The 26,564-nt window shown below is 38.6% G+C and overlaps 2 protein-coding genes across 2 annotated transcripts in view; both read right to left on the bottom strand.

Annotated features, from left to right (window-relative positions):
* Positions 1 to 4,191: 4,191 nt before the first annotated feature.
* GCG (glucagon) lies at positions 4,192 to 9,787 on the bottom strand. The gene is made up of 4 exons (XM_074966828.1): positions 9,696 to 9,787; positions 9,097 to 9,258; positions 6,560 to 6,697; positions 4,192 to 4,339 (listed from the first exon to the last, which is right to left on the bottom strand). The coding sequence occupies exons 1-4, from the start codon at positions 9,785 to 9,787 to the stop codon at positions 4,192 to 4,194; spliced, it is 540 nt and encodes a 179-aa protein (XP_074822929.1).
* Positions 9,788 to 24,974: 15,187 nt separating this feature from the next.
* The window catches only part of LOC141995581 (prolyl endopeptidase FAP-like), a 53,739-nt gene continuing 52,149 nt past the window's right edge, over positions 24,975 to 26,564 (bottom strand). Inside the window, exon 26 of the mRNA XM_074966829.1 lies at positions 24,975 to 25,315. Coding sequence (XP_074822930.1) covers positions 25,214 to 25,315 — 102 coding nt within the window. The 3' untranslated portion in view covers positions 24,975 to 25,213. The remainder of the gene's footprint in view (positions 25,316 to 26,564) is intronic.

The following is a 26,564-nucleotide window of genomic DNA, read 5'->3' on the forward strand; positions in this document are numbered from 1 at the left end:
ATATAAAAATGTGAGGTAATAAAAAAGCAAGACTACCTGGTGCTATAAACACTTATTTATAAGTGGAACAACACTTACTCGATAATTACCACATGGTTTCAGACTTGGATGGCTGAAAATTAACTTTTTCAGTTCTAGAATCTCTTGGAAACAAGACATTCTGCACACGTGAGGTTAAACAAATAACATATGCATTCATCTTCTCTAACAATGACATCATAGAAGACATGAACATGTTTTTAAGAAGAAAATCTATTCTGAGTGTTCCTGCTTTTAAAAAAAAGTTAGAATATGAGAAAAGCTGTGTTTCTGTCAAAAGCTGTTCCAGCTGTCAAGTTAGAAATGGCCAATCCTTATCTGAATTTGCAATTTATTGGTTTCTGCAGAACTTGGGTTGGGGAAGTAGTCAGCCCAAAGGAAGAGTTATGAGCACTGTAGAAGTGCTAATGCTTCAGAATTTCAGGAATTCCAAATAAAGAAGTCCCATGTTGCCTACCTTTATGATTACTATTGATTTTGTGCAAAATACGGTGCAACCAAGAATCCCCCAAATAGTTTTGTTTGGAAAGTGTTTAGATTATGACAAAGATTTGATCAAATGTGTGAGGAACGTGCTTACCACTTATCTACCACCAGCCCACAAATTTGGAAGTGAAGAGAATGTTGTAGTGCACTTTTTGCAGCTTGTAGCTGAGCCCTCAGACCTCCCCTAAGCCCCATATAGTCAATCCCTCCCCCTGCGCACACACATTCTGAGTCTCTCTCGCACTCCCTACCACACTTATCTAAAGCATCAAATACAAGCTTCTTGTCCTTATTATTAAGGCCCTTCACAAATTAGTCACTTCCTACTTATCTGCTCTTTTGTCTTACAGTATCTCTTTTATTGTTGTATGCAGTGTAATTGTAGTCATGTCTTGCCATTAAAGAGACAAGATGGGTAAGGTAATATCTTTTATAAAGAGCTCTGTCTGGCTTAAAAGTTTTTCTCTCTCACCAACAGCAGTTGGTCCTATAAAAGATATTACCTCACCCACCTTGTTTCTCTAATATTTCCTCCAGTCCATCAACTATGACAGCTTCCATTGCTCAGTTGTCCACCTCTCCAACAAGTGCCTTTACGCCTTCTTCCATATTGCCCCTTACTCATAGAATGCCCTCCCTGAGGTAACCCACAAAGCCACCGCACTGTCCTCTTTCAAATCCATACTAAAGACCCACATCTGCCATGATGCCTATAATAAATTGCTTGTTGGTTATGGCTAGGCAAGTGGACAGCACAAATTATGGATAACATTAATATTCATTGTTTATTTATGTCTTTAAAAATTGACTTGAAACTTGCTAATTGTGCACATAGACAAGCTATTTAAGATATATTCCTGTAACTGTTCCTCTCATTCTCCCCCGCCCCATCCCATAGATTGTTTTGTTACACCACTTATTGCTTCTTTTTTTTTAAATTAAACTTTAAGATCCTTGGGGCAAGGCCTGTCCCATTCTGTGTGTGTTCAACACCTAGCACAATGGGGCCTTGTTCCTGACTGGGGTCCCTGGGTGTGTCTGTAAAACAAACAAATAAGAAGAGCAGAATAATTTCAATTGCCTGTAGCAAAGGGCCCAGAGTGTAGTCAAATTCTTGACCCAGTCAACTCTGTATTTTATACAAGGCAGTAAGTACCATTAGACAATCCCTCTCCCACCCCGCCAGCCCATCCCTCACCCCCAAGTACTTTCTCGTAAGCGATAGAAGCTAAAATGCAAATGCTTGAATTATTGCAGTTCTAATAAGTGGAGAGAGAGAGAGGTTTTGGGAGCTGATGGCAATGGCAGTTCCAGGACAGCATCACCACAAAGGCTATTCCAGAGTTACATCAAGGAAGGCTGCCTAACAACTTATCTTGACTGAGTGTAAGACAGTTTACATCACTATTGGTATGAGGACCAGTGCGCAAACCACTGGTGACATGTATATGAGTACATAGATGCAACTTTTGTGTTTTTTCCCCTTTTATTTTCCTGTTCATGTTTTTCTCAATACTGCCACAAGACTCAGGCATTTTCACTCTAGGTGTGCCCAGCTCTGCTTGTCAGTTGCACATTTGCTTCAAGAATTCAAAGTGCCACAAAATGTTCTTTGAGCAAGATGGTGGTGGGCATAGAAGATTGGCTGACCATATTCGAACTAACTGACCCAGCACTTTGCGTTCATGGTATTACACAACAGTGCATGGTATAAGCAACACATAGCACTCCAAAATTTGAAAAGATGGCTGCTGTTGCACATTTTGTTAAAATACAACAATTTGTGATAAAGAACATTTTAAAACAACTCCACCCTATACCCTTTAAACTCAGCTTTTGCTTTCACAATTTCTTTTTTCAGCAAAAGTCTACTCGAAATTCACACATCCTCAGTTTTAGAAATCATCAAAACCATTTCATGAAAGCCATTCACAAGAGGAAATACTGTACCATGAAAATGTCAGGAAACAAATGCTAAATTTATGCACAGCATTACAAATGAATCACTTTGAAGCTATGTGACACTTTAATTCCTTAGATATAAACAAGCTTGTGTTTCTTCAAAGACGCAAGGGGGACACACGCAAAAAAAAAAAAAAAAGACAATAAAAAAGAAGCTTGAAAAAAATTTATTTAAGGCTATCATTTAATATCCTGAAAGCTTAGCCTTTTTATAACAAAGGTTTCAAGGGGGAAGTTCACTTCTCAGACATCTGTGACTGCTAGCCCCATTCTAATAATGCAGATATTTGGTGTTTGGAATCAATCCTATGTACAAGTCGACTTCATAGAAAAATAATTTCATTGCTAACTGTAAGTAGAGATATTTTGGCCCTAAATAAATGGAAAATATGAAGACGAGGCATTTTTGTATTCTTAAAGCTGTTACTTTGTGTGTCCTTTTGATAACATCTTTTTCCTATATAATCTTTTGGCAACACTACACTATAGTAAAATTCATTTCTTGGCATGCAAAGCAATATGGCTTATAAATATAATTTATAGAACACAAATTTCAGAATTCCCTGGTGACCAGCAGCTGATGTAGTGAAGAAGATCTTGACTTGTCCCATATTTATTTTGTACTTTTACTGGTATTTCCCCAAAAGGTCCCTGGAAAAACAAAAGGACATAATTAGGACCAGTTACAGTATTCAGAAAATCAAACGTATGTGGAAGACATTTTTCCTGGTTTAGATTTAACTGATATTAGTTCCACAAACCCTTTAACAACTCCTTCTAATTATAGATTGAAATCACAATTATTTCTATAAGTAAAGCTCTTAAAAAGATTTTTAGTGGATCATGATTTTTTCATATTGTACTAGATGCTAAATTTGCTAAATGCAAAAAAAAGGGGAAAAAAAGGAAAATGCCAATAAAAATTATATTTTAATAATTATTTTCAAGCTTTAATAATAAGAATTAGTATTTGTTAGCCTACATTCTCAAAAGTGACTAGTGATTTTGGATGTTTCCATTTTTGTGTGAGATGCATGAAAGAGGCCTAATTTTCATAGGGAAGGCACTCAGCATCTTTGGAAATCAAACACCTTACACATGTCTCAATTTGAGCAGTTCTGTCTTTAAAGTGCTTTACAAACATCAACACATAATTCATAAAACGCCCCGAGAACTGGGTTAGAAAATTCTATTTTTCCATTTTACGAACGGGAAAACTGAGGCAAGGGGCTTAAATTACCCACCTTAGCCACAGAGGTTTTTCGTGTCATAGGAGGGATTAGAGCTCAGAAGTTCCTGGCTCCCACATTCTGTGCTCAGACCACTCTTTTAGACTGTATTCTTTTTTTAAAAAAAATCTCCGATACGTTTTAATAGTATTTCGGTGGTTATAATTGCTCTGTACATGTCAGTTTCTTTTATCAATAATTTATTTTGGGCCAAATGCTTGTCAAAGTCAGATCCGTGGCAAAACTCCCATTAACTTAAATAGGAACAGGATTTGACTCTTGATACAAAACATAGACTATACTTGGAATGGTTTTGCTTACAGTATATGGCACGGTTGTAGTCCAACATTTTTAATATATGTACGGGTATAAATAAATAGTGACAGTTAAGGGGGAAATGATCTGTCTTTCCTCAGTGTGCTGCAAGTATATTAAAAATCTAAATATACTGAGATTTAAGATGATCAAAATTCAGTCACCTCTGGGTAACTTTTGTGTTAAGCAGCCATTTTAAGAACTCTTTGGCAGCCATGTCATCGAGGATTTTGTTGATATCACTGGTAAAAGTGCCATCTGCATGTCTTCTGTCCAGTTCTTCAGCTGCATTAGCTTCTTCTGAGAAACTTTAAAGGGAGAAACGGTCAAATAACAGCTGTGCAGACCACAGTAAACAAATCTCTTCAAGGGCCTCATTCTGCAGTCTTTACACACTCAAAGCTCCCACTGATTTCAAGGGACGCAAGGCTAGCTCAGTATGAGAATGTTCTATGTTAAAGGAACAATTGGAGTACTTCTCAGTGAGAGAAGATAGTTTGGATGTCTTCCTTTCCCATTTAGGGCACTTTTCTCAAAGATTTTTTAAGTGAGTCTTAATTCCTCAATTATAATAAAAAAAAAATAAAATGCCAGAAACACCAGACCTAATACATCAAACTGCAATTTCCTAAACCAATGTTACTCACAGCTGAGATTAAAACATAATCAAATTCACTGTAAACATAATAAGCTTCACTGTTTAAGAATGAAGTTTTATTACATTATAGCCAACTGTTTCAGGCAGCTGATTAATAGTTTTATTGGATTTATGAAGTCCTATATTTATAATTCCTAAGGTGTTTAGTGCATGAATATTTACCCTTTACCCTTTTAGCAAAATCAATTGGGAGTGATAGCTTTGTGAATTAACAGCTGCCAATTATAGTATTTTCCTAAATTCTGTGTGTTTGTGTGCTGTATACAGACATATGGGGCCAGCGGTGCTGGAACAATTTTTATAGTGGGATGCTGAGAGCCATTTAACTGTACAATTTTTATAGTGGGATTTAACTGTTTAAACCCTGTACATAATGGAAACTACTTCAAGCTAGGGGATGAGGCAGCACCCCTGGCATCCCTAATTCGAGCACTTATGTATAAGGCCAGATCCTGACTCCTCTTTGTGCCCCTGGAGATCTATTCTAACAGGACAACCAGAGATTTCCCTGACAAACACCTTTACCCCATTTGCTCCCTTTCACCAGGCAAAGGGGATTCTTTAATTGACAAGGGTCAAGTGGGTTGGAGCTGGAACACACTGTGCTCTGGTGATCTCTGGCAGGCAGAATAGTCCCCTAGCGGAGCCCTCTAACTTGCATAATTTAGGATGGCCATTAGGTTGTTCTATGGGACCCCAGAGGCTAGTCTGATCTGGAATAAGGCCAAGGATCAAGTTCTCAGAAAGGTGATTTACACTTACCCCACTTTCCCACCCAGGAATCTGGGCTGAACACAGCTTGACCAGACCTGGGAATTTGGCCCCTAATTTTTACCTCCATTATCTACAGACACACGGATACCTTTCTGCTGCCCCGAATGCTATTCATTACCCATGACAACAAGACTACTGGAAATCAAATTGTCAGTATCATAGCTTGCCACCATTCTCTTTTCAATAGCTGATCTCACTCTTTAACTCTATCCTTTCAGGGATAGTCAGTCCTTTCAGAATTACTTTTCTCTGTTGGCTCTTCCTAGACTCCAACACACAATCTTGTCTTAGAGATATTTTATTATTATTAATATTATTATTGTTTTGTATATAGTGCCAGAGACATACATGGTGCTTTACAGCTGGTAAAATGTATTTTTTCAAAGAACAGAGGGCGAAATGAAATCCCTGCCCTGAAGAGCTTACAGTCTAAAGGCCCAAATAAGTACAGAACGGATAACAGAGGAGAAAATTGTAGTTGCTAAGCCATGAAGAGCAGGTGGGGATTTGAAACAGGAAGAGACAGAGGATGCTTGGAAATGATTAAATGGGAGGCTGTTCTAAGTGTAAGATTATAATGAAAGAAGGTATAAAGTCAGGAATGAGAGGAGTGCATAAGCAGGAAAGAGTGAAGCTTGGGATAGGTGTATGGAGCAAGAGAAGATGTCAGAGCAAAGAGGTCAGAAATGTAGGTGGGGCAGAGCTATGGAAGGGCACTTTGAAGACAGGGAGATGAATCTTGAACTTACTGCAGGAAAGAGATCTTAGAAAGGGAAACGGGGGCAGGGGAGAGAGGGCCACGGGAGGGGGGATTCTGGAGGAAAGACTGGTTCAGATTTAGACATGTTGACCTTGAATCTAACTTGACCTTTTACAGTGTAACAGCACATTAAACTCATCAACATCTTACTTTTAATCTGTAGTAGGACTGAATCATTTAAAATGATCATCTCACACCCACAATGTATCTTAAGATACAAAGAAAAATATGAAATACAGCAAGAATAAAACAAAAATACATTATGGTTCCATTAGGCTTGATTTCTAACCAGAAAAGCCAAACAACATTTCATGATAGGAACGGAGGGATTCTTACTCTCTTCTTCCTCGTCCATTCACTAACCAAGCAATGAACTCTTTGGCAGCTTGACCTTCCAAATAAGAGGTGATGTCACTGGTGTAGGTGCCCTCAGCATGCCTCTCAAATTCAGCATGACGTCTCGAGAGTCCATTGCTGAAAGAAAGGCAGTTCTCTTATGATCAGGACTATGTTATCACTTTATCTATTTGTGTTCTTTGCTTGCTTCTGTTGGCTTCTATTTCCTGCCAGACCAACATTTCTCATTAGCAGGAAGTTTCTCCCCAAATTAGCCTTCATATTTTCACCCTAGGTCTTAGTTACACCCCCTGGCATCACCCTAAATAATTCCATCATATCCCCCTTTTGTCTCTTAGCCAGACTGTACAGATTTAACTCCTTTTGCCTTCATTTCCTCCAGCCACTGAGCATTTTTGGCTACTCTTCTCTGAAGAACCTCCACTTTTTCAACATCCATTTCGTCATGTGGTTTCCAGAACTCTTTCAGGTGTGCTCATATCTAGGGTGTGTAGAAATGGACTGTTTCCTCCTTCTCCCTTGACACACTGCCTTTTCATATTCAGACCAAAATTGATCATACCCTGGTCTTATCTGAAGCCAAATTGCATTGCAAAATTACATCTAATTTGCTGCTCACTATAACTGCTTGGATCATCCATTCCTTGTCTTCTGGCAGAGTAGACAAGTTTTGGAGCATTTTTTTCCAGATGTATTAGTTTGCATTTATTTTTAGCATTTGTTATTTTCTGCCTATGTTTCAAATTTCTCTAGGGCCCTTTGCATTATTTTTCCATCTGCTTGGCAGTTTGACATTCCTCCCAATTAGTACCATCTGCATTTTTCAATTACATGCCATCTATTCCCCCTTCTACAATGAACAAGTTACATAAAAATGGACCTAACACTGATCCCTGTGCTACTCCGTTAAAATCTCTGGCTGCCTCATCATATATCATTTCTCTTTCATTGGTCTTGTGTCCAGTATTGATCCCCCAACTCCATATTTCTTAGGATTCCCCTGCCTTCACTCACACTTGTGGGATTTTAGTACTTTTTTCCTCTGTACCTTAATCATTAGATTTCTTTATTCCCTAAAATTTCCTTTCCTGAAATCTAATACTTTCATACTGCTACATTCTCGAAGCCATTCCTGAATTCAGCTAGCTCACAGCCACTGGTTCCAAGCTTCCCTATTATAATGAAAGTCTCAATCATTTCCTCCCTAAGTGTAAAAATTAGACCCAGAATGCCTTCTTCTATGGCTGGAGTATCTAAATTCCTGCATTATAATCATGAAGGTGTAAGGAATTCTCTATATTGTTGGCTGTGTTTCCTGCCCAACAGAAATCTCAGTTGTTTCAATTCCTTCTGAGTAACATATCCAGCATTTTAAAGTACCTTGAGAGCTGGTCCAGGAATTTTTCATTCTCTCTTTCCTCCAGTGCCGGTTGTCTGTAGCAAAGGCCCAGAGTCATTATATCACTGATATCATATTAGTACATTGTATTGTATGCATAATATACATTAGCTCATAAAATGCTATTGAATATTATTTGAATGTCACTGTAAAAATCTGTGAATGCTAAACTACCCAGGTGAGTGCTTTGGGGGGCTGTGAATATAATTGAATACAGGCTCTTGAAACTGTTAGTTCCATACAGACGCTCCCCGGGTTACGCAAGACCCAACTTACGCAAATTCACACTTATGGAAAAAATTCCGTAAGCTAGAAATAGGAGGTTTTTTGGTTTGGTTTGGTTTGGTTTTTTGCGTAATGGTCGGGGGGGGGGGGATACATTTCCGACTTACGGAAAATTCGAGTTACGCAAGGTGTTCCAGAACGGAATGATTGCGTAACCCGGGGAGCGTTTGTACTTCTGTTTTTAAGGACCACCTTAGCAGAGGAAGTTAAAATGTTAGCAGCACTAACTAAAGCCAGAAGGGAACATCTGATCCCCCTTGTGTATCATAGGCCATAGAATTTCATCCAGTTACTTCTAGGCTGAGCCAAGAAACTTGTATTTGACCAAAACATATCTTCCAAAAAGGCATGCATTGCCAGTATTTCTGTGGCACAATTGAGGTATCTAGTGGCCGACAAAGCTTAATCCTTGATAAGTGTTCTATAAGGAGACATAGGATCAGAGTAGCGAAATATGGAAAAGATCTATTAGGTCACTGAGTCCATCTTCCTGCAAGAGTTTCCTTACAGATGACAAATCAGATACCACACTGATACCAGCAAAGAGAATGATGACTATTTTCAAGCAATCACTTCTGCTATTCAACAAAGATTGAACTACTATATAATAATGATCTTCCACGGTTGGTTCATTTTTTTGCTAACAATATATCAGTGCTATGTTTCAATTATCCTTAAGGTCTTCTTCTCTGATTTATATGCTATCCATTAAAAAGGAAAATAGATCATGTTCTGTGAGGGGAAGCTGAACAGTGAACTGATTCCTGACATGCACTAGATTATGGCTATATTTGTGCATGGAGATTTATAATGATTTTTCCAATATGCTTACCCGCTTCTTTTAGTGCTCATTAACCATTGCACAAAATCCTGAGCTCGTCTAGTGTCCAAGTACTTGCTGTAATCACTGGTGAATGTGCCTTGTGAATGACGTTTTACTTCATTCAGCTGTCTAGATTCATCTAATGGTTCAGTCTGGAAAGCTTTGAATGATCTATGAATAGTTTGTAATAGATTAATCAGCATTGATGATAGCACTTTCTACAGGTGCTATACCTGCATTGACTTCTTTTTTAAAAAAATTCTATATTCCAACAGAATAAGAACAAAAAAGAAAAAAAAAGAAAAAAAAATTACTTGCTACAGATATGATTGTTAGCTGGCTGACAGAGTCAATCAGTACAGCAGCCTGGTAACTGCATAACTAAGAGTCTATTAGGACAACAATAAAAAGGTACTGTTAGAAACACCAAACAACTGGTGTGCTCCATTTTGCAATATAGATATCCTTCTCTGATCCACAGATGAATTAAATACACAGTAATATTATAAGAAACTTTTCCTCAAATCAAAGATTTTGCATCAAGTTGCGGGAAAAGTACAGGGGAGTATGTTTGGATTATTCTGAGATGTTTGATTTGTAGTATTTACCTGGATTTCTCTTCTGTGTCTTGAAGAGGATTTTGCCAGCTGCCTTGAATGATCATTAAAAGCAATCCAGCCACAAAATAAATGTTTTTCATTTTCATTGCCTGTCAGAACACAGATGGGGGGGGGGGAAATAAATATAGTCCTCTTTACATACTTTGGAGTCAATATATAGACAGGGAAACCCACTAATATAGAATGGAATGAAACTCCATGTATATGAGAGAAGAATGATAATCCTACATAGTTTCAATGTGTTGCAATTTTCATACTATAACACCAGGTGGTTTTTAATTTTCTGAATTTATTGACTAAAGAAATAAAAGCAGAATCCCATCACAGAGTGCAGTGTCACATCCAGCCACTCTTCTTGCTCTAACTGAGCATTTTTTCTTCATCCCCTCACTTCTAAATTCTTGTGTTTTGTATGCTTTTGTTTTTATCATTTAAAGCAATGAACACCTGTAGGATTGGGCTCCTTGGGTAAAATAGGCAAATTTCAATCCAGAGTGTGACTTTTACAAAAAATAAATATATTTATGGTTAGAAATTTGTGATACAGAAGGTATATGAAATTCTGTTGTGTTTATGGTGCTTTTGATACAGTGCTATACCTAGTACAGTCTTAGGTTTTCCATTTTAGTCCATCATTAGATTTACACCTTGCTTCAACCATAAAGGGCTGATCCTGATACGCTGCTAGGTGTAATGCATATTGCTGTGGGTAGTTCCATTGACTGTATAAAATTAATAATAAAGGACTAGATTGGGATCTCTCTCCTACTCCCTGTGTGGTCTCATGAGTAAGATTATTCACTGTGAGTAAGAGTATCACAGTGTGGCATACAGTACATATATATATGTTCTGGTGGTTCAGCACTACATTGTGAATCCCTTATTCAGACTGATGAACACTTTCTCTACACGTAGTCTCATTGTCTTAATTATATATTTCAGTGAGCAATCACCAGCGTGAGTAAGGTGATTACCATCTGTTCCTTAGTATGTAAATGCTAAACATTATCATTATTCAATGTACTACTATTAGTTTGATTTAGCTTATGGACCCAATATTGGAGATGAACAAATAATTGATTTTTTTGGTTTGCTGGCAGAACTGGAAAAACGTTATTAAGGTTGAATGTTCACTTTGTTCAGGTTTCAGAGTAGCAGCCGTGTTAGTCTGTAGCCACAAAAAGAAAAGGAGCTGCATCCGATGAAGTGGGCTGTAGCTCATGAAAGCTTATGCTCAAATAAATTGGTTAGTCTCTAAGGTGCCACAAGTCCTCCTTTTCTTTTTTGCCATTTTGTTCAGTTTTTCATTTCATTTTGTTACATTTTTGGGTGCTTTTTAACCTTAATTATTTTAAACAAACCTCGCTAAATTTAGAATGAAATGTCATTTTGGAGTGAAAAGTCAAAATATTTCATTTTGAAACTGTCAAACATTTTGACTTTTTCTAAATTTCTTTTTCATTTTTATTCGTCTAAAACTATTCTCCAAATTCTACTCAAATTCAGTTTTGACTGCCTTGATACTGCATTTTTAATAGATCAAAATATTTGACCAAAATAATTTTGACCAACTCTACCCAATACTGCAAATACTTACTGATGAGCATAGCCCCTATTACTGCAAATAGCCCTGTTGACTTCAATCAGACCACTCACACAAGTTAGCACATCAGCGAGCAGCAGCAGTTTGCCTGAACTGGCTCATAGACTAAAGTGATTTGTAATGAAAGCATCTATGAAATTGAAGCAAAATTATTATAAAGCAGCAAGTAGATTTTAAAGTACTTGCTTTGGGTCAGTTCTTAACTTTATGAAATGATTGTTTAATAAAATTAATTAATATACATTTTGGACTCATGCTTTTGGCTATTAAAAATAAATTAAACAAGCCAAGATATTTAGCTCAAAAAGTAGCTAATCTTCATCAATTCATTCTTTAAAATCAGCATGGATGACAATGTTAATTCACTGTAAAGCAACTGAAATTGTAATAAGTTCACAGAAATTGAATGTCACTGGAAATGTTTCATCATGCATTTGAACTGATACTCTGTTGTATGCCTGAAAGAGCCACTCTCCCATCCATGAAAATGTTCCAGAGAAGTTTATGCTACAGTCTGAAAAACAAAGGGAGATAGGAAAATTGAGCCAGTTGAAATAAAATGTTAAGTGGCTAACTAAATCCCTGGAGGCCAATAAAAAAACCTAAATTTAACCTTCCACATCACTTGTAGTCCTCCTCATTGGTCCAGGTGTCAGAATAAGGGACCCTTGTACGCATCTAAAGCTAAATTCTGCACTGATTTATACCCCCCATAAAATCCCCTGTTTATTTGAATTCAGTGAGCCAGACAGAGTGTCAGTCAGAGCAGAAATGGATCCATTCTATACTGCATTACTTTGGGACCATGGGCTGAGGTAAGAACGGATCAGAAGCCTTGTTGTTTCAGGTTTATGCTATGACACATTTCAGAGCAGGTTTTCAGACATAATTGAGCATGACAACTTGTATCTTCCATGAATTATAAGATCACACACACAGCTGGACATGAAACATAACAGAGTAGAAGACTCAATGGATACCAAATACCCAATAATTTGGCAAAAATCTGAGTGGAAAATATAATAAGCCAAGTACTAGGCAATTACCAGAAAGTACTGACCAGAAAGTACTGACCAGAAAGTACTGACTAAGGTTCATTGTTTATTGTAAATTAGTATTCAGACCATCATATTGAGGTTTTCTTCCCCAGAGCTAAATACATATAACTTAGATGCAGAGCAATGATGCCAGAGAGGAAGTACATAGAAGATCTGCATACAGAAGTATGTACAGAACACTCAGTGCAGGATATAGAAACCAAACAATCATGAAACTGGATTTCTAAATATCTAGGGGTAGATCCGCGGCTGGTGCAAATTGTCACAACTCAATTGACTTTCAGGGAGCTATGACAATTTACACCATCTGAGGATCTGTCCTCTGGTATTAACTGCTGCCAGACATTCCAGCTCTGCTCAGGCAGAACACACCCTTAGGTAAGGCCCTATTTTCAATGGCATGTTACTGGCCAATAGCAATACAATACTGCTGGGTTGCAATATAAGACAATACAGTTAAGTGGCATTTTAGTCAGAGCTAGAAAAATGAATTGAAGAATATAAGGTTTCCCATATTGGATCAGATCTTTAAGCCATGAAATCCATTATCCTATCTCTAGCAGTGGTCAATACCAAATACGCCAAAGGCAAGTAAGTGCCTTCACAGTTGCAGCTGGCTGATCAAGCAATGGTAAACATAGAGAGGAATTCCTTTCTGACCTCCTTAGTGATTAGTTTATGCCCCAAAGCATAAGGTTTAATTACTCCATTTCAACATACCATGCCTATTGTATCTAGAAGTGTCATATTGGTCCTAAAACTATTAAAATCCAGCCACAATATTTAACTCTCTGTCCACTTGGAGTTGTACTTCAGTGGTACAACACTGACATCCAATGTTGATCCTAAAGAATACATCAGTTTCACATTTCACGTGTTTAAAGACTACAGGAGAAATCCTGGCGTCTATTCACACTTATTCCCCAGTCAAAAGTTTCTAGAACTGGCTGGATTTGGCATGAAATAGTTTGGTTATTAAATGCTGTTTATGTTGAATATCATCAATATGAAAAAGTTGATCTTCAGTAAATAGTTTAGAAATATAAAGAGCGTGATTCAAAGTCTACTGAAATCTGTGGAAAGACTCCCATTGATTTCATTGCGTTTTGGGGACAGATCCTTAAGCTCCAATCCTGTAAAACTTACGCAAAGTGCTTCATGTTATATATGAGAGTGCTCGCGTTTACTTTGATATGATTTTGGCATATATTTAAATTTAAGTAAGTGCTTGAGTTCTTTCTAAATAAGTATGTTTCCCAGAATCAAGACCTTAGATTGTATCAGCAAGTAGCATTTGGTGAGATTAGTAAAAAAGAAAAGATTACAAAGTATTTGCAAGATTTGAAAATCTTTAAGTTAGAAGAAAAGGAGGACTTGTGGCACCTTAGAGACTAACCAATTTATTTGAGCATAAGCTTTCGTGAGTTCAAATAAATTGGTTAGTTTCTAAGGTGTCACAAGTCCTCCTTTTCTTTTTGCGAATACAGACTAACACGGCTGCTACTCTGAAACCTTTAAGTTAGAGGAACCTGCCTTTTAGCCAGCCAGCTATTTTGAAAACTGCTGCACTTTCATTACATATTTGTCAAACGTTTTATCTTAAAATTTGAGATGCATTTTTGTACATTTATTCTTCAATATTTAGCATTGGTAATCACGGTCAGTAATAGTTATTTATTTTATATAAGTCAAAGACAAAAGTAGTAACTAGAAATGTGTTCTTATACTATTACTGCTTCATTCTAGAAAACACAAAAGTGTGCCCTATAGAGAAAGAGGAATTGTTAACAAAAGAATATTTGTACAGATTTATTACCTATAATTATTTCTTGAAAGCCAGATAAGACTATTTTCATAGCAAGTGGAACCTGGCTCTTGAATCTGTTTGAGAAGTTTAGATTTTTTGTAGAAACAGCTACAAAAGCTTGTGGTCTCAAGTGTCAAAGTTCCAGTCAAACTGAAATAAATTTTAAGTAGAAAATTATCTGTTTTTTTAAGTTGGCTAATGAATTCATTTCTAATTCCTCTCCAATTAGAAATTAGAAAGTACATTTCAAATCCTTCCTTTCCTTCAGTTTCAAAATGTATTAGCTAAACTGAAGTTGTTACAGTGAGACACATAAAAATTAACAAATCAGCTGAATGGATGTTCTTAACCAGGATCCTAGCCACCAGAGAGACTGTCAATAATATGTATTTATCAAATCTTGATCAAAATGTTTAAGGCTGAAAAAAGTTATTGACTCATATAGCATTTACTTTGCATTTGGAATTACAGAGGAATATTTTTTTCTTGATAACCTGGACTTTCACTAGTCTTCTGAACATATTTTACTACAGATTTCTTTAGTGTACTGTGTGGAAGCTGTACTTGGATATATTGCAACAAAGTATCCTGCTAAAGAATCCTGCTTAAAGCCCAATTAATTCCAACAATCAGTCGAGTTACATCATGGCTGAATAAGGAGAAATATTTTTATTTGAAAATTAAAATGTGAATAAGAATAGATTTCTGGAGATATGAGACTGTTGCAGATAGTACAGGTTATTAATTATGAATCTACTATCTCTTTAATGTACATGTAATTTACTACTAATTTATACACACTACACTGTAAAATGCATTTATGGAAAAGTTATGGAGAATGTAATCGATACCTTTCTAGAAGTTTTTTGCACCATCCTACAGTATTCCACAACTGGGATATAATTCTGTATTAAATTCTGTAGGTTCAGTTCTGTAGGCTCGTTCAAAATAACCAACAGGAAGGTTAAAATTTTCTATTAAATGATATACATAACATCTATAACTTTCCCATATGGCATTTTATGGTGTAATATATATAAAATGAATGAAAACCACATACTTTCAATGGAGTTAGACCAGCGTAAAACTGTTGTAATGGAGTGGCAAATCTACCTTGAGATATTTTCAAGTAATTTTTATAGAAACCTATTTAATATCTCTAGTCCCCTACTAGTTTCATCCCTATTGATTTCTATCAGACTTTTAGGATGTTTCTACAAGGAATGACGATGTTTAAAGTCAAAATGGTTCAGTATCTGTGAAGGACACATGTCTAGTAAATGGTATTTGAAAATGGGAGTGTAAGACAAACAACAAAAATCAATATTTATGCATAAGTGTTTAACATTTAAATTCTTACTATAATGCATTTCTTCCATGAGTCCATGTTTAATCATCCTCCTTTCTATCATTTCTGTCAGTCTTAGAAGTTGATTTTGATCTTTGGATCATTCTCTCTTAAATTAGTTGCCTTCTATTGAATAAACTAAAACTGATTAAAGTTTAACTATATACACTACTTATTCATTCCAAATATAAAAAGATGATACATAATAATAAATAATAATAATAAAAGAAAAGCTTAAAAAGCACCATTTTGAGAGATCCTGTATTTGCTTTACAAACCTTGGACAGAACAATTGCACTCAACCCATTGAACAAATCTTATTGGTAGCTAGCATGAATCTTACCTTCTTATACTTTGAAGTGATGCACAGCGATTGGGGAAAGAGCAGCTACTCTTCTGGAACTTTGGGAAATCTTCAGGATCCGGAGATCTGCCTAGCTGCCTCTGTGGCTCAGCCTTATATATACTGTTCAGCTCTAGTAAGCATTATGAGAGTGCATCATTGCTGACAGTTTCCTTATTCAACTTAAAAAAAATCATATTTGCTATTCTTTACTTTACATTTGACAATTTTTACAAGCAATTTCACATATTGATTCTGCTTACTGTATGACATCATTGTGGAGATGGGTCCTTAATGGAGACGCAAAAGGAATGAGATGTCAATGTCAAAAGAAGTAAATATCAATCAGGCTATACACAATTAAGTAAAGGTGCTAGGAATCAATGCAACATGTCCTTCAAATTCAGGTTTGCCTATCTGACATTTAATTTAAAATGGAGGGGTGAAGTCCTAGCTCCACTGGAGTCAATGGCAAAACTCCCATTAATTTCAGTGGGGCAAGGATTTCACCCATCAATTTTATAAGTTTAACATAATAAAATAGTAATAATAATAAGAAGAAACATGTACCTCACACAAAGTCTCCCACAACCAGAGAAAGGGAAGACTCCATAAAGTCCACCAGAGACCTTGCTGTGCCGATATAATTAACTCAAGAAAAGCTGAGATACTACTGTGATGGGCACCAGTACAAAACCCTAAACCAGACAGATTGAATGTAATAGAAACATTTGGTTTCAATTCAAATTATGTCCAGGTGCAATGTATCAATTTTGTAAATTCCTACGTATGAGGATATATGGTACATGTGTGATCTGTATGCCAAATACTTGTTACATAACTGATATCTACATCATGCCCCTTAGATCTGCTCATATAGCCTGGTGCCCTGGAAATGAGTTTAAAAGGATAATACAGGCCCAGGCTGTATTATATCATGTAGAGTTGCCCTTCAGAGTGAGTCCTTGGGGCATCAGTGACAGGATCAGAAGCCCAGCTCTGATGAAGCAGCATTGCCAAGGAGGCAGGAGGGAAGGGCACCAATGGCCGGAGCTGGCATAGAGGCACAAAGCTTCTGTGCACATGGCCCTGGGATCTGAACAGATTCCTGAGCATCTGCCAGTGTTGTGGGGTGGGTCCTTCATCCTCTTTTATGAAACAACAGTCTAGGGTCTCCAAGAGGAGATCCCAATGGAGACTTCCTCCTGTGGTTTTTTTCATGGGTTGGGATCCCGATCTGGAACTACCTGCTAAACCTGTAAGTACAAATTGTAACAATGTATGTACAACTGACAGTGCTTATTACATTTGTAAGTGATCAGATGGTCCAAATTAGATGTTAGAAATTAAGGGCTAAACGCTCCCCTGAGCCTAAAGTTCTGCTTGGTAGAGGGAGGGGTGTGGGATCACTAGGAAGCCACTTACAGCTCACTGAACCTGTGCACCAGCGGTGGCCCCAGCATCAACTAGAGCATCGTAGGGGCTAAGTTATGATACTGGAGTATGGTCCCTAAAGATACATCCTCTCTCTCCCCACCTAACCCCTCACACCAGCAGAGTTCTCCTTCATTAGAAGAATTCTTTGCTGGCCGACTGTGGCCAGATTCCAGCCACACATACTGCCTGAGCAGCACAAAAGGAGTCAGAATATAAACCAGAATCTAGCCTCTAGCCTGATAAGCCTAGATCCTATATGTAATATAACAGCAAATACAAATTGTAATGTATGCTCACCAACGCCCCCATAGATACCCATGTAACTGTACCGTATTATTGTATATACCTAGGGAACAGCAAATCTCATCACGTCATGCCACCTTACACTGGCCACATGGTATATTTTAATTTTGAACATTGTGAAGTTATTACATTGCTCCACTCACAGGGTCCATGTACTGAAACCAATGTTCCCTGCAAGTTTTCTATACGTGAAGGACAAATGACTGCCTGTGCTGAAGTTTAAAACTTAAGTGCACAGCCTCTTCCACTGCTATTCTCTATATTCCTCCACTTTTCATTCACTCTTCCCCCTTCCTACATCAGCTCATTCTCCCTCCTCATTCATTTCTTCTCCCATCAATCTCCTTTTTATACCTCCCTTCTCTCTCTCATTTCTCTCTCCCTTATCTTTATTCTCACTCCCCCCAATCCAAAATGTTTTCAAATCCCCGATTCAATGTATGGATTGGGATTATGTGCTTACATATATTAACACATGGATCCAAATACTTCAGGTATATCGCACATACTTTGGCTTTTCAAACTTTTGTCTGAAAGGTGTGTTAATATCTGTATAATTCCTCATCCAACACAATCTCACTGCACACACACACAAACTCACCCCAAACTAATCCAAGGCACCGATCCTCCCCGGCACAGACAGAATGAAACAGGTCTGCAGCCTCTACGCCAAGATGTTTGGTAGCCAAATTAAGCATTCACACAACTTGCAAAACCCAAATCCATTCATTTTAGGGAACCCCAATACCACTAAAGTACCTTGCCTACCTTGCCCCAAATTTTTAAAAAATTTACTCTGGACTAAGATTTTAAGATTGTTAGGTATGGGGGGCAAAATCAGACTTTAAATAGGAAAGTGAGTCGAATCCTTAAATATCACAAGGTGCTGTGTCTCTCCATCATGTTGGTGAACTTTCCTACTCGTCTATGAGAACACACCAGAGAGCAGTTCTGCAGTTCCCAGGCAGGACAGCAGATGGTGTTCAGTTGGCCTTTTATCAGTTTCTTGCCCAGTATGGTATACAGATAGTCCTGTTGCAATGGATTGTTACTAACATTACTGCATGTTGAGTTTTATTTATTATTAGTTGAAAGATACACAGCCTTCCTAAATCAGCTCTGCAAAAGATAATACAATATCACCTTCCCCAGAATCCTGTCAGTTCTTTACTTCTTGTTTGCTTAGTCCTATTTATTCTCTAGTGTAAAAATAAAGACAAGTTTCAAAGTAGCAGCAGTGTTAGTCTGTATTCACAAAAAGAAAAGGAGTACTTGTGGCACCTTGGAGACTAACAAATTTATTTGAGCGTAGGCTTTCGTGAGTTGCATCCGACGAAGTGAGCTGTAGCTCACGAAAGCTTATGCTCAAATAAATTTGTTCGTCTCTAAGGTGCCACAAGTACTCCTTTTCCTTTTGTAAAAATAAAGTTTTCTATTTACAATATAGTCATTTCAAATGAGTATGAAGTATGAAACAGAGCAGCTGAATGCACCTGGGTAGTCAACTTGCTATATAGATTATTTAGTTCAGCACAATCTAAGTGATCGTCAGATTACAAATATGTCTTGAATGAGACTCAATATAAAAACTTTACAGGAAAGAAGCAAAACCCATCTGTGCTTTTCGTTATTGCTGTATATTTGTGAGTGCAACTGTATGCAATGGGTGAGCTGTATGCCAAACAAAATTACAGAAATGGATCAAGTACGTGTCCAGTGTATTTATTAGAGGGGCTGAAATTTTTTGAATTTTGTACTTTCAAGGAAGTTTCTCATCACAATTTGATTTTTTATGAAAAACAAACTTTTTTTTTCTAAATTTTGTTTTTTCAACCAAGTCAGCACATTCCAGTGACCTTTTTTTGTTACTGTTTTTCTACCATTTTTGTTATTAAATACACAACACATGCACATTGGTGGTGGTTGTGTCTTGGGGGAATGGGTGGTAAACATGTTCCCCTCTCTTCATGACAATTACCCTGGAGGTGTTCATCTGTCCAATAACTTGTCAGCCAGGACTATACTGTTCGGGCTATGTGACCCATTAAGGGTCCCCACCACTGCCTGACAGTCAGAGGGGATCTGAACTCCCACTGTGGGTTTCAGAGAAGCACAGCACATGCTCATAACCTGCCTGACATCATTTCCCAGTCTTGACTACACCTCACAGAGCAGTGATGGCTTTCAGTGAAGCAGGATTTCTCCCTCTCAGGCTACAGAAAGACTACAGGCTACACTAGAAAGACTCTAGTGCCCCAGAACCTGGCTAAACTGTGCAGCTCCAGTGAGGCTCCATGCCACCATGGATGCACCAAGGCTGAGGGTTTAGCCCTCATTGAGTAGAGAGGTATCATGCTGATGGAATAGGCCACAGTGTCTGATGCTACATATTGGCACGGCTCCATGTGAAATCAATGGAGCTGCAGCAATTTACGCAGGCAGAGGAGTTGGTCCACTGTGTACCAGTTATGCTACATTTTGTGAAGACAATGAATATAATTGAAAGTAATACCAATACCGTTAGCAAATATGATAAATTATTCAGATTAAATACAAAGCATTTAAATGGCTCTACAAAATGTATTAAACAGCTGTGCCCTGTAATTGGGAGCTGACTGATAAACTGGAAAATACTAAATGTGATGTGAAGTTGACTTTATCTCTGATCCAATTTGTTATGAGCTTGAACCATGGCCTGAAGGCCTGGCTGGAGGTGCACCTGGCCTTTTCACTCATGTTTTTCTCCATGCCTATTCTGTAGCCACAGAAGGTTCAGTGCAGCAGAACTGGTGTGGTTCCAGTTTGGATGGGAAAGAGGGGCTGGATGTGGGAGAGATGCTCATGGGGTCTTTACAGCATGGAATGGGGGTGGGAAGGGAGCAGGAGAGAGCATGGGGTTGGAGTGGGGCCAGAGGATCTACTGCTGTGCATGTGTAGATGCTGTACGAGAAATATTTAAGCCACTGAACTGAAGCAGCCCCTGCTTTGCCACCATGTTTGGTTTATTTTGTGCTAGCAAAGCATCCACAGGGGAACTGGAACTGTAAACAATCTAATCGGTGTTTGATTATTTCCCAGTACAAGGACTTCTCTGCTCAATACAAATAAAATAGTAGTGTCTACACACTTCCTCTCTAAAGCTCTATCTCCAGTGGCTTAGCAGACTTGTTTAAATAACTACACTTCGAGCTGGGGGGTGGGATTTCCCAGGCTAGCTCTGACTGAACCACCATGCTACAGAGTGAAGCTGAGGTGTTGCAACCAGCAGGAGGGGCTAGCCACCCTGACTAGGTACCTAGCATGTTCAATGGGACCATATTCAGGGTGGCTAGTCACTCCCGCTGCCACAGGTACACTGTGTTTTTAGTGTGATAGCTTGATTAGAGATAGCACAGGCATGTCTCCTTGACTGGGACTCACACTCCCAGCTCCAAGTGTAGACATACCCTTAGAGTTATTTAAAACCAAAGTTTAGCTGTCCACTGTGGTAAATTGGGTCAGAGAGAGCTAAAATATCAAGTTTGAGACTAAACCCCAGGTATGAATAGGGTGCTCACCTCACACATGCTGGTAAAGGGGTAATACAGACCTGAGAGATCAGTTAACCTGCCTGCTTGCACCTGGAGAATGGGCCAGACCTAATTAGAAATAAAGCTCAGGTGAGGAAGAGCACAATTTGTTTCCATAGAGCTAGGTGAGCCCAGCTTGGGAGGAGACCCAGAGGAGAGGAGGTGGAGTGTTCCATCTCTTGGAAGCAGCCTGAAAGACCACTGAGAAGCAGAGCAGGCAGGCTGTCCACCCCAGGGGTGAGCTGAAAGCCTGACTGGAGGCAGGGGCTACGAGGAGCTGTAGCCTGCCTGAACCCCTGTGGGAGGGGAGGAGTGTGCTAGCTCTTTCTAACTCCCAATCAGTAGACATGCTGAGACTCTGCCAGACTTGGTGGATGGCAATACAGAGTGGAGAGTGCTGCAGGGATTCTGATGGGCACTGTGTCAGTTGCTAATGAATGAACACATAGGAGTTTCTGCATTGCACATCAGCCCTATTGTCTGCTGTTAGCACAGACTGACTATGGGACGGAGCATATGTGATTACAAGGAGATTTAAATACTGGCATCAGCTGAAGATATCGCCTCCCATCCTTAACTACTTAACTCACTGGCCCTGTCTTCCTGATTGCAGGGTAGAAGTTATTCCAGCAGTGCTGTGTAGTTGTCACACTATACTGGAGACGTAGTCCTGCTTTTCCTTACAAACGGTGAAGAGAGTGCATAGTGGCTGATGTAGAAAAACATTAAGCAGAATTAACAGAATGGTGTGCTTCCCTCCCGACCCCACCTCTGTCCATCCCCACTACTTTCTCCCCCAACCCCAGAAGCCAAGTCTGACAATGCCTGCTCTATTTTCCCAGATAATAACTAGGCACTAGAGCAGATTAACAATGATGTCCAGGCAACTTAATCCATTTCTAAACATTATTTCATCTATTTTTCTATCTACGCACACAGACACACACACACACACACACCTTTTAAACTCTCCAGGTATGCCCATTCCTCCAAGCGCTTCTAGTTTCATAGCTTACACAGCTTATGAATGACTCATTAGGTCAGAATCATTTCATTGGTTATACTTCCAATATTAGACAGTAGGGGATGATTTTTAAAGGTATTTAAATGCCTAAAGATACAGATAGGTGGTATGTGAAATCTTAAAAGTGCCTAGGTGCCTAATTCCCATTTCAATCAATGGGAGTTAGGTGCTTTCGAAAATCGCAGTAGGTGCCTATCTGTATCCTTAGAACCTAAATAGTGTTTCTCTGCTCAGTCATACACATTTTACAGTGGCTTCTCTGGAGTTACACCACTGTAAGAGAGTTGAGAATTAGGCCCTAATAAATTCAACTGACTTGTATTCCTCATTTGTGAAATCACCCATTATTGAAAGTACTGTTGTCAGTAGAACACTCACAGAGGCCCATATAATCACCATTTAATTAGCCCCGCTTCATGTTATATTTGTTTATTTTACTGTTAACTTTCTCAGAGCTATAATTTTTTCCTTTTTACAATTAGAACAGCTGAATTTTAATTACATTATCAACAAAAAGCTCATTAACGTCACTTAATTGGAGTGTTTCCAAAAAAACCTTAACTGAACTGAATATTTTCTGAAGAGTTCCCATCAAAGTATAATTTAACCATTACAAACAGCTTGGCAACAACATTTACATAAAGATTTATCTGTCTCTGAAGAATGTTTTTATATGAGGAAAATCAGATTTGTTATCACCATCCACAAAACAAAGGGAGTTATTATACAGCAGTTTGCTTCCACCTTTTAACTTCATTGGACAAATCCTGTATTTTTGTCATTTTGGTCAAATTAAGGCCTTTGCTTTCCCACAAAGAAATCTAAGGCAACAGCGGACAGGGTTAGAAAAAAGCTTTTCCTATGGGTAGGTTATTCCATAACTGCCCACTTCAAGTTTCTTGCACCTTCCTCTAAAGCATGGTGCACTGGCTACTGTCAAAGACAAGAAGCTGGATAAGATGGACCCTGAGTCTGATACAGTATGGTAACTCCTATGCAAGTATGATCATAGAATCATTTGGTTTGTAGAACATCTGGTCTATTTCCCTGCATCATGGCAGGATTGATTTAATTCTCAAATCATCCCTGATCGGTGAACGCTTAGTCTAGGGCTCGAATGTCCACTGGTAGTGATTTCAAAGCCACTTTTGGTATCTCTTTTCCCGTTCCCTTTTATTGTTCTTGTTATTGTTTGTTTATTGGCATTGTGGAAGCACTGAGGGACCCCAAAGATAGACAATAAACCCACTGGGCTAGGCTGTGTAGAAACTCATAACAAAAAGACCTGCTAAATGCGTAGCATGGTACTGACCTTGGCCATGTCAGGAAGCATGAATTTAGGGCGTTTTCTAAATATTTACCATAAAGTTTTCCTTCTTTGTCTTCTGTCCATTCCAGATTCTGTTCTCATGGACTAGCAATGACTATCATCTTTATAATGATAAAGATCATTTTGTGTATCTGTAGATAGTTATGTTATCCTTCTAGCTTCTCTTTGCCAAGTTCACTTCACTTTTCCTCACAGATTCTATTTTTCATATCTTTATTTAATTGACTTCTGAACATCCTCTAGAACTTGACTAGGTCTATTTTTAAAGGGTGAGGTGACACTTCCCATGTCTGCACCCTGTAAAAGGACTCTTCCCAAGCAGCATCCCCCCCCCAAACATTGAGAGCGAATCAGGGCCCAAAACTTTTAGGGTCACCACAGTGCAACTTCAGTTACACTGATTTCAGTGGAGTTGCACCAGTGTTAAACTGGAGTCATGCAGTGGTGAATCAAGGCCCAAGTATCATTGGGCTATCTTTTTAAAAAATCTGTTTTAAGTGGATTAACATTAATTGAAAACAAAGCGAGAAAAGACTGAATGATTCCTCTCATTTTTGACTGAATGGTATTTGAGATTCAGTTCAGTGTTGCTATTACATTTAGCAATTTGAGGGAGGCTAAGTGGCTAGCAGAGAGGAAGAATGGCCCAGTGGTTGGGGCATCGGCCTGGGACATAGGACACCCAGATTCAATTCCTTTTCCACCATGGACTTCCTGTGTGATCTTGGGAACGCTGTGCCTCAGTTCCCTGTCTGTAAAATGGGGGTCCCAGCGAGGAGATGGGCATTGCCAGGATAAAACTGCCCATTGAAACTTCATGAAAATGATGCCTCTGCCACAGATTTGGTCACTGGATACACACAATGTGGCTAGCAAGTTCTGGATAAGAATGGAAACAACTGTTGGAATAAAATAACTGTGCTGAACGTACTTCTTCTACTCCTGGAAATGAACCCAAACTGAAACTTGGTTTGAGTTTCAAAAGGTTTGGTAAATTAAAAAAAAAAAAATTCAAGCATCTGTGAATGTTTTCATATCAGCCCAGACGAAGACCAGAAACGCCAAGCTACAGACCTCGCTCATGCTGGGAAGCAGTGGAAATCTCAGGAAAAGACTCTTCTTCGGAACTCAGGATTTCAAACCTACCAGCACTGACTAAACTTTGGACAAGCATCTAAGCTTCAGAATGGTTATACAAACTGCAATTCCAAACCTTGTGTGGTTCACCCAGCACTAGGTTTTGTCCATGGTTACTGTTGTTGGGACATTAATTAGCAAATCACATTGCGCTGTCAACTGTTATTAATATAACTAAGCAAGCATCTTCATTTGGCTTTATGTCTTCTTCCCAAATGAGCATCTATCTCTGGAACATGAACCAGAACCCAGAACATGAGTTTTATGCAAGATAACAATAACCATACATAGCATTTTAAATTCTGGTTTTATTTTTTTTTTTTAACAAGCCGGTGTTAAATGTGCCAAAACCTGTAGTGGTATAGTATCTGCTAATATACAACACCAATAACAGATGTAAACTCCAAATTAAAAGTATCTTAATCTTTAACTATTAATCCACCTGCAGAATATATTTAATCTATGCACAGTGACAACTGCATTACGTCAAGGCACGTCTAGCTCTCGGTGATGTATAAGATGCTTCATCGTGCTGAGAATACCTTTGTTACTCTGACAGGGAAAAACATTGTTTCAGGAAGTGGGTCATATGGGTATAAAGATGTTTACTTGAAAGGCCTGGAATTCCGTGGTCCTGATCAGTGTACCACTGAAAAATAAGAAAAAAACCCAACAAAGCACACTTGACTTCTCTATCCTACAGTAAGTAAACAATCCAGAAGCTTGATCTTTATTAATTATTATTACAGCCCCATAAAGGTTGCGAGGTGCCTCACAAAGGCAAATGGGCAGTGACTTGGTAGATCTTTGGTTTTTTTGTGTTAATTATTTTTGATCAGTTTTCATTATATTCATATTCTCATTGAACAAAGTTTCTAAATAATCTGTGATTTGGGAGTCAGAGTGGCTGCCTGGTGAGTTAGTTGCATCAAGCCAGAGCAAAAACACTCCAAGATGCCCTCAGGGACAAGAGTCCCTGGCATGTGCTGCATGTCCTTAGTAGTAGGATTATTAAAACGGACTGACTTAGCTAGCAATGTTTTATTCTCACCAAACAGCCCTCACCTAAAAATCTGTCCAAATCATTCAGCATTATATCAGTCCAATAGTCATTATATACAGCATCCTGAGAACAGTGACTTAGATGGATTATGACAGGTTTCAGAGTAGCAGCCGTGTTACTCTGTATCCGCAAAAAGAAAAGGAGTACTTGTGGCACCTTAGAGACTAACAAATTTATTTGAGCATAAGCTTTCGTGAGCTACAGCTCACTTCATCCGATGCATGCAGTGGAAAATACAGTGGTAAGATTTTATATACACAGAGAACATGAAACAATGGGTGTTACCATACACACTGTAAGGAGAGTGATCAGGTAAGGTGAGCTATTACCAGCAGGAGAGAACATCCGCAAATGTGAACAATGTATACCTTCAAACCAGTGGCACTGCTATAGGTACCCGCATGGCCCCACAGTATGCCAACATTTTTATGGCTGACTTAGAACAACGCTTCCTCAGCTCTCGTCCCCTAATGCCCTGACTCTAATTGCGCTACATTGATGACATCTTCATCATCCGGACCCATGGAAAAGAAGCCCTTGAGGAATTCCACCATGAGTTCAACAATTTCCATCCCACCATCAACCTCAGCCTGGACCAGTCCACACAAGAGATCCACTTCCTGGACACTACAGTGCTAATAAGCAATGGTCACATAAACACCACCCTACACTGGAAACCTACTGACCGCTATACTTACCTACATGCCTCCAGCTTTCATCCAGACCACACCACACGATCCATTGTCTACAGCCAAGCTCTACGATACAAACACATTTGCTCCAACCCCTCAGACAGAGACAAACACCTACAAGATCTCTATCAAGTGTTCTTACA

This window comes from Natator depressus, chromosome 11 (assembly GCF_965152275.1).
Source record: "Natator depressus isolate rNatDep1 chromosome 11, rNatDep2.hap1, whole genome shotgun sequence".
NCBI classification, from domain to species: Eukaryota; Metazoa; Chordata; order Testudines; family Cheloniidae; genus Natator; species Natator depressus.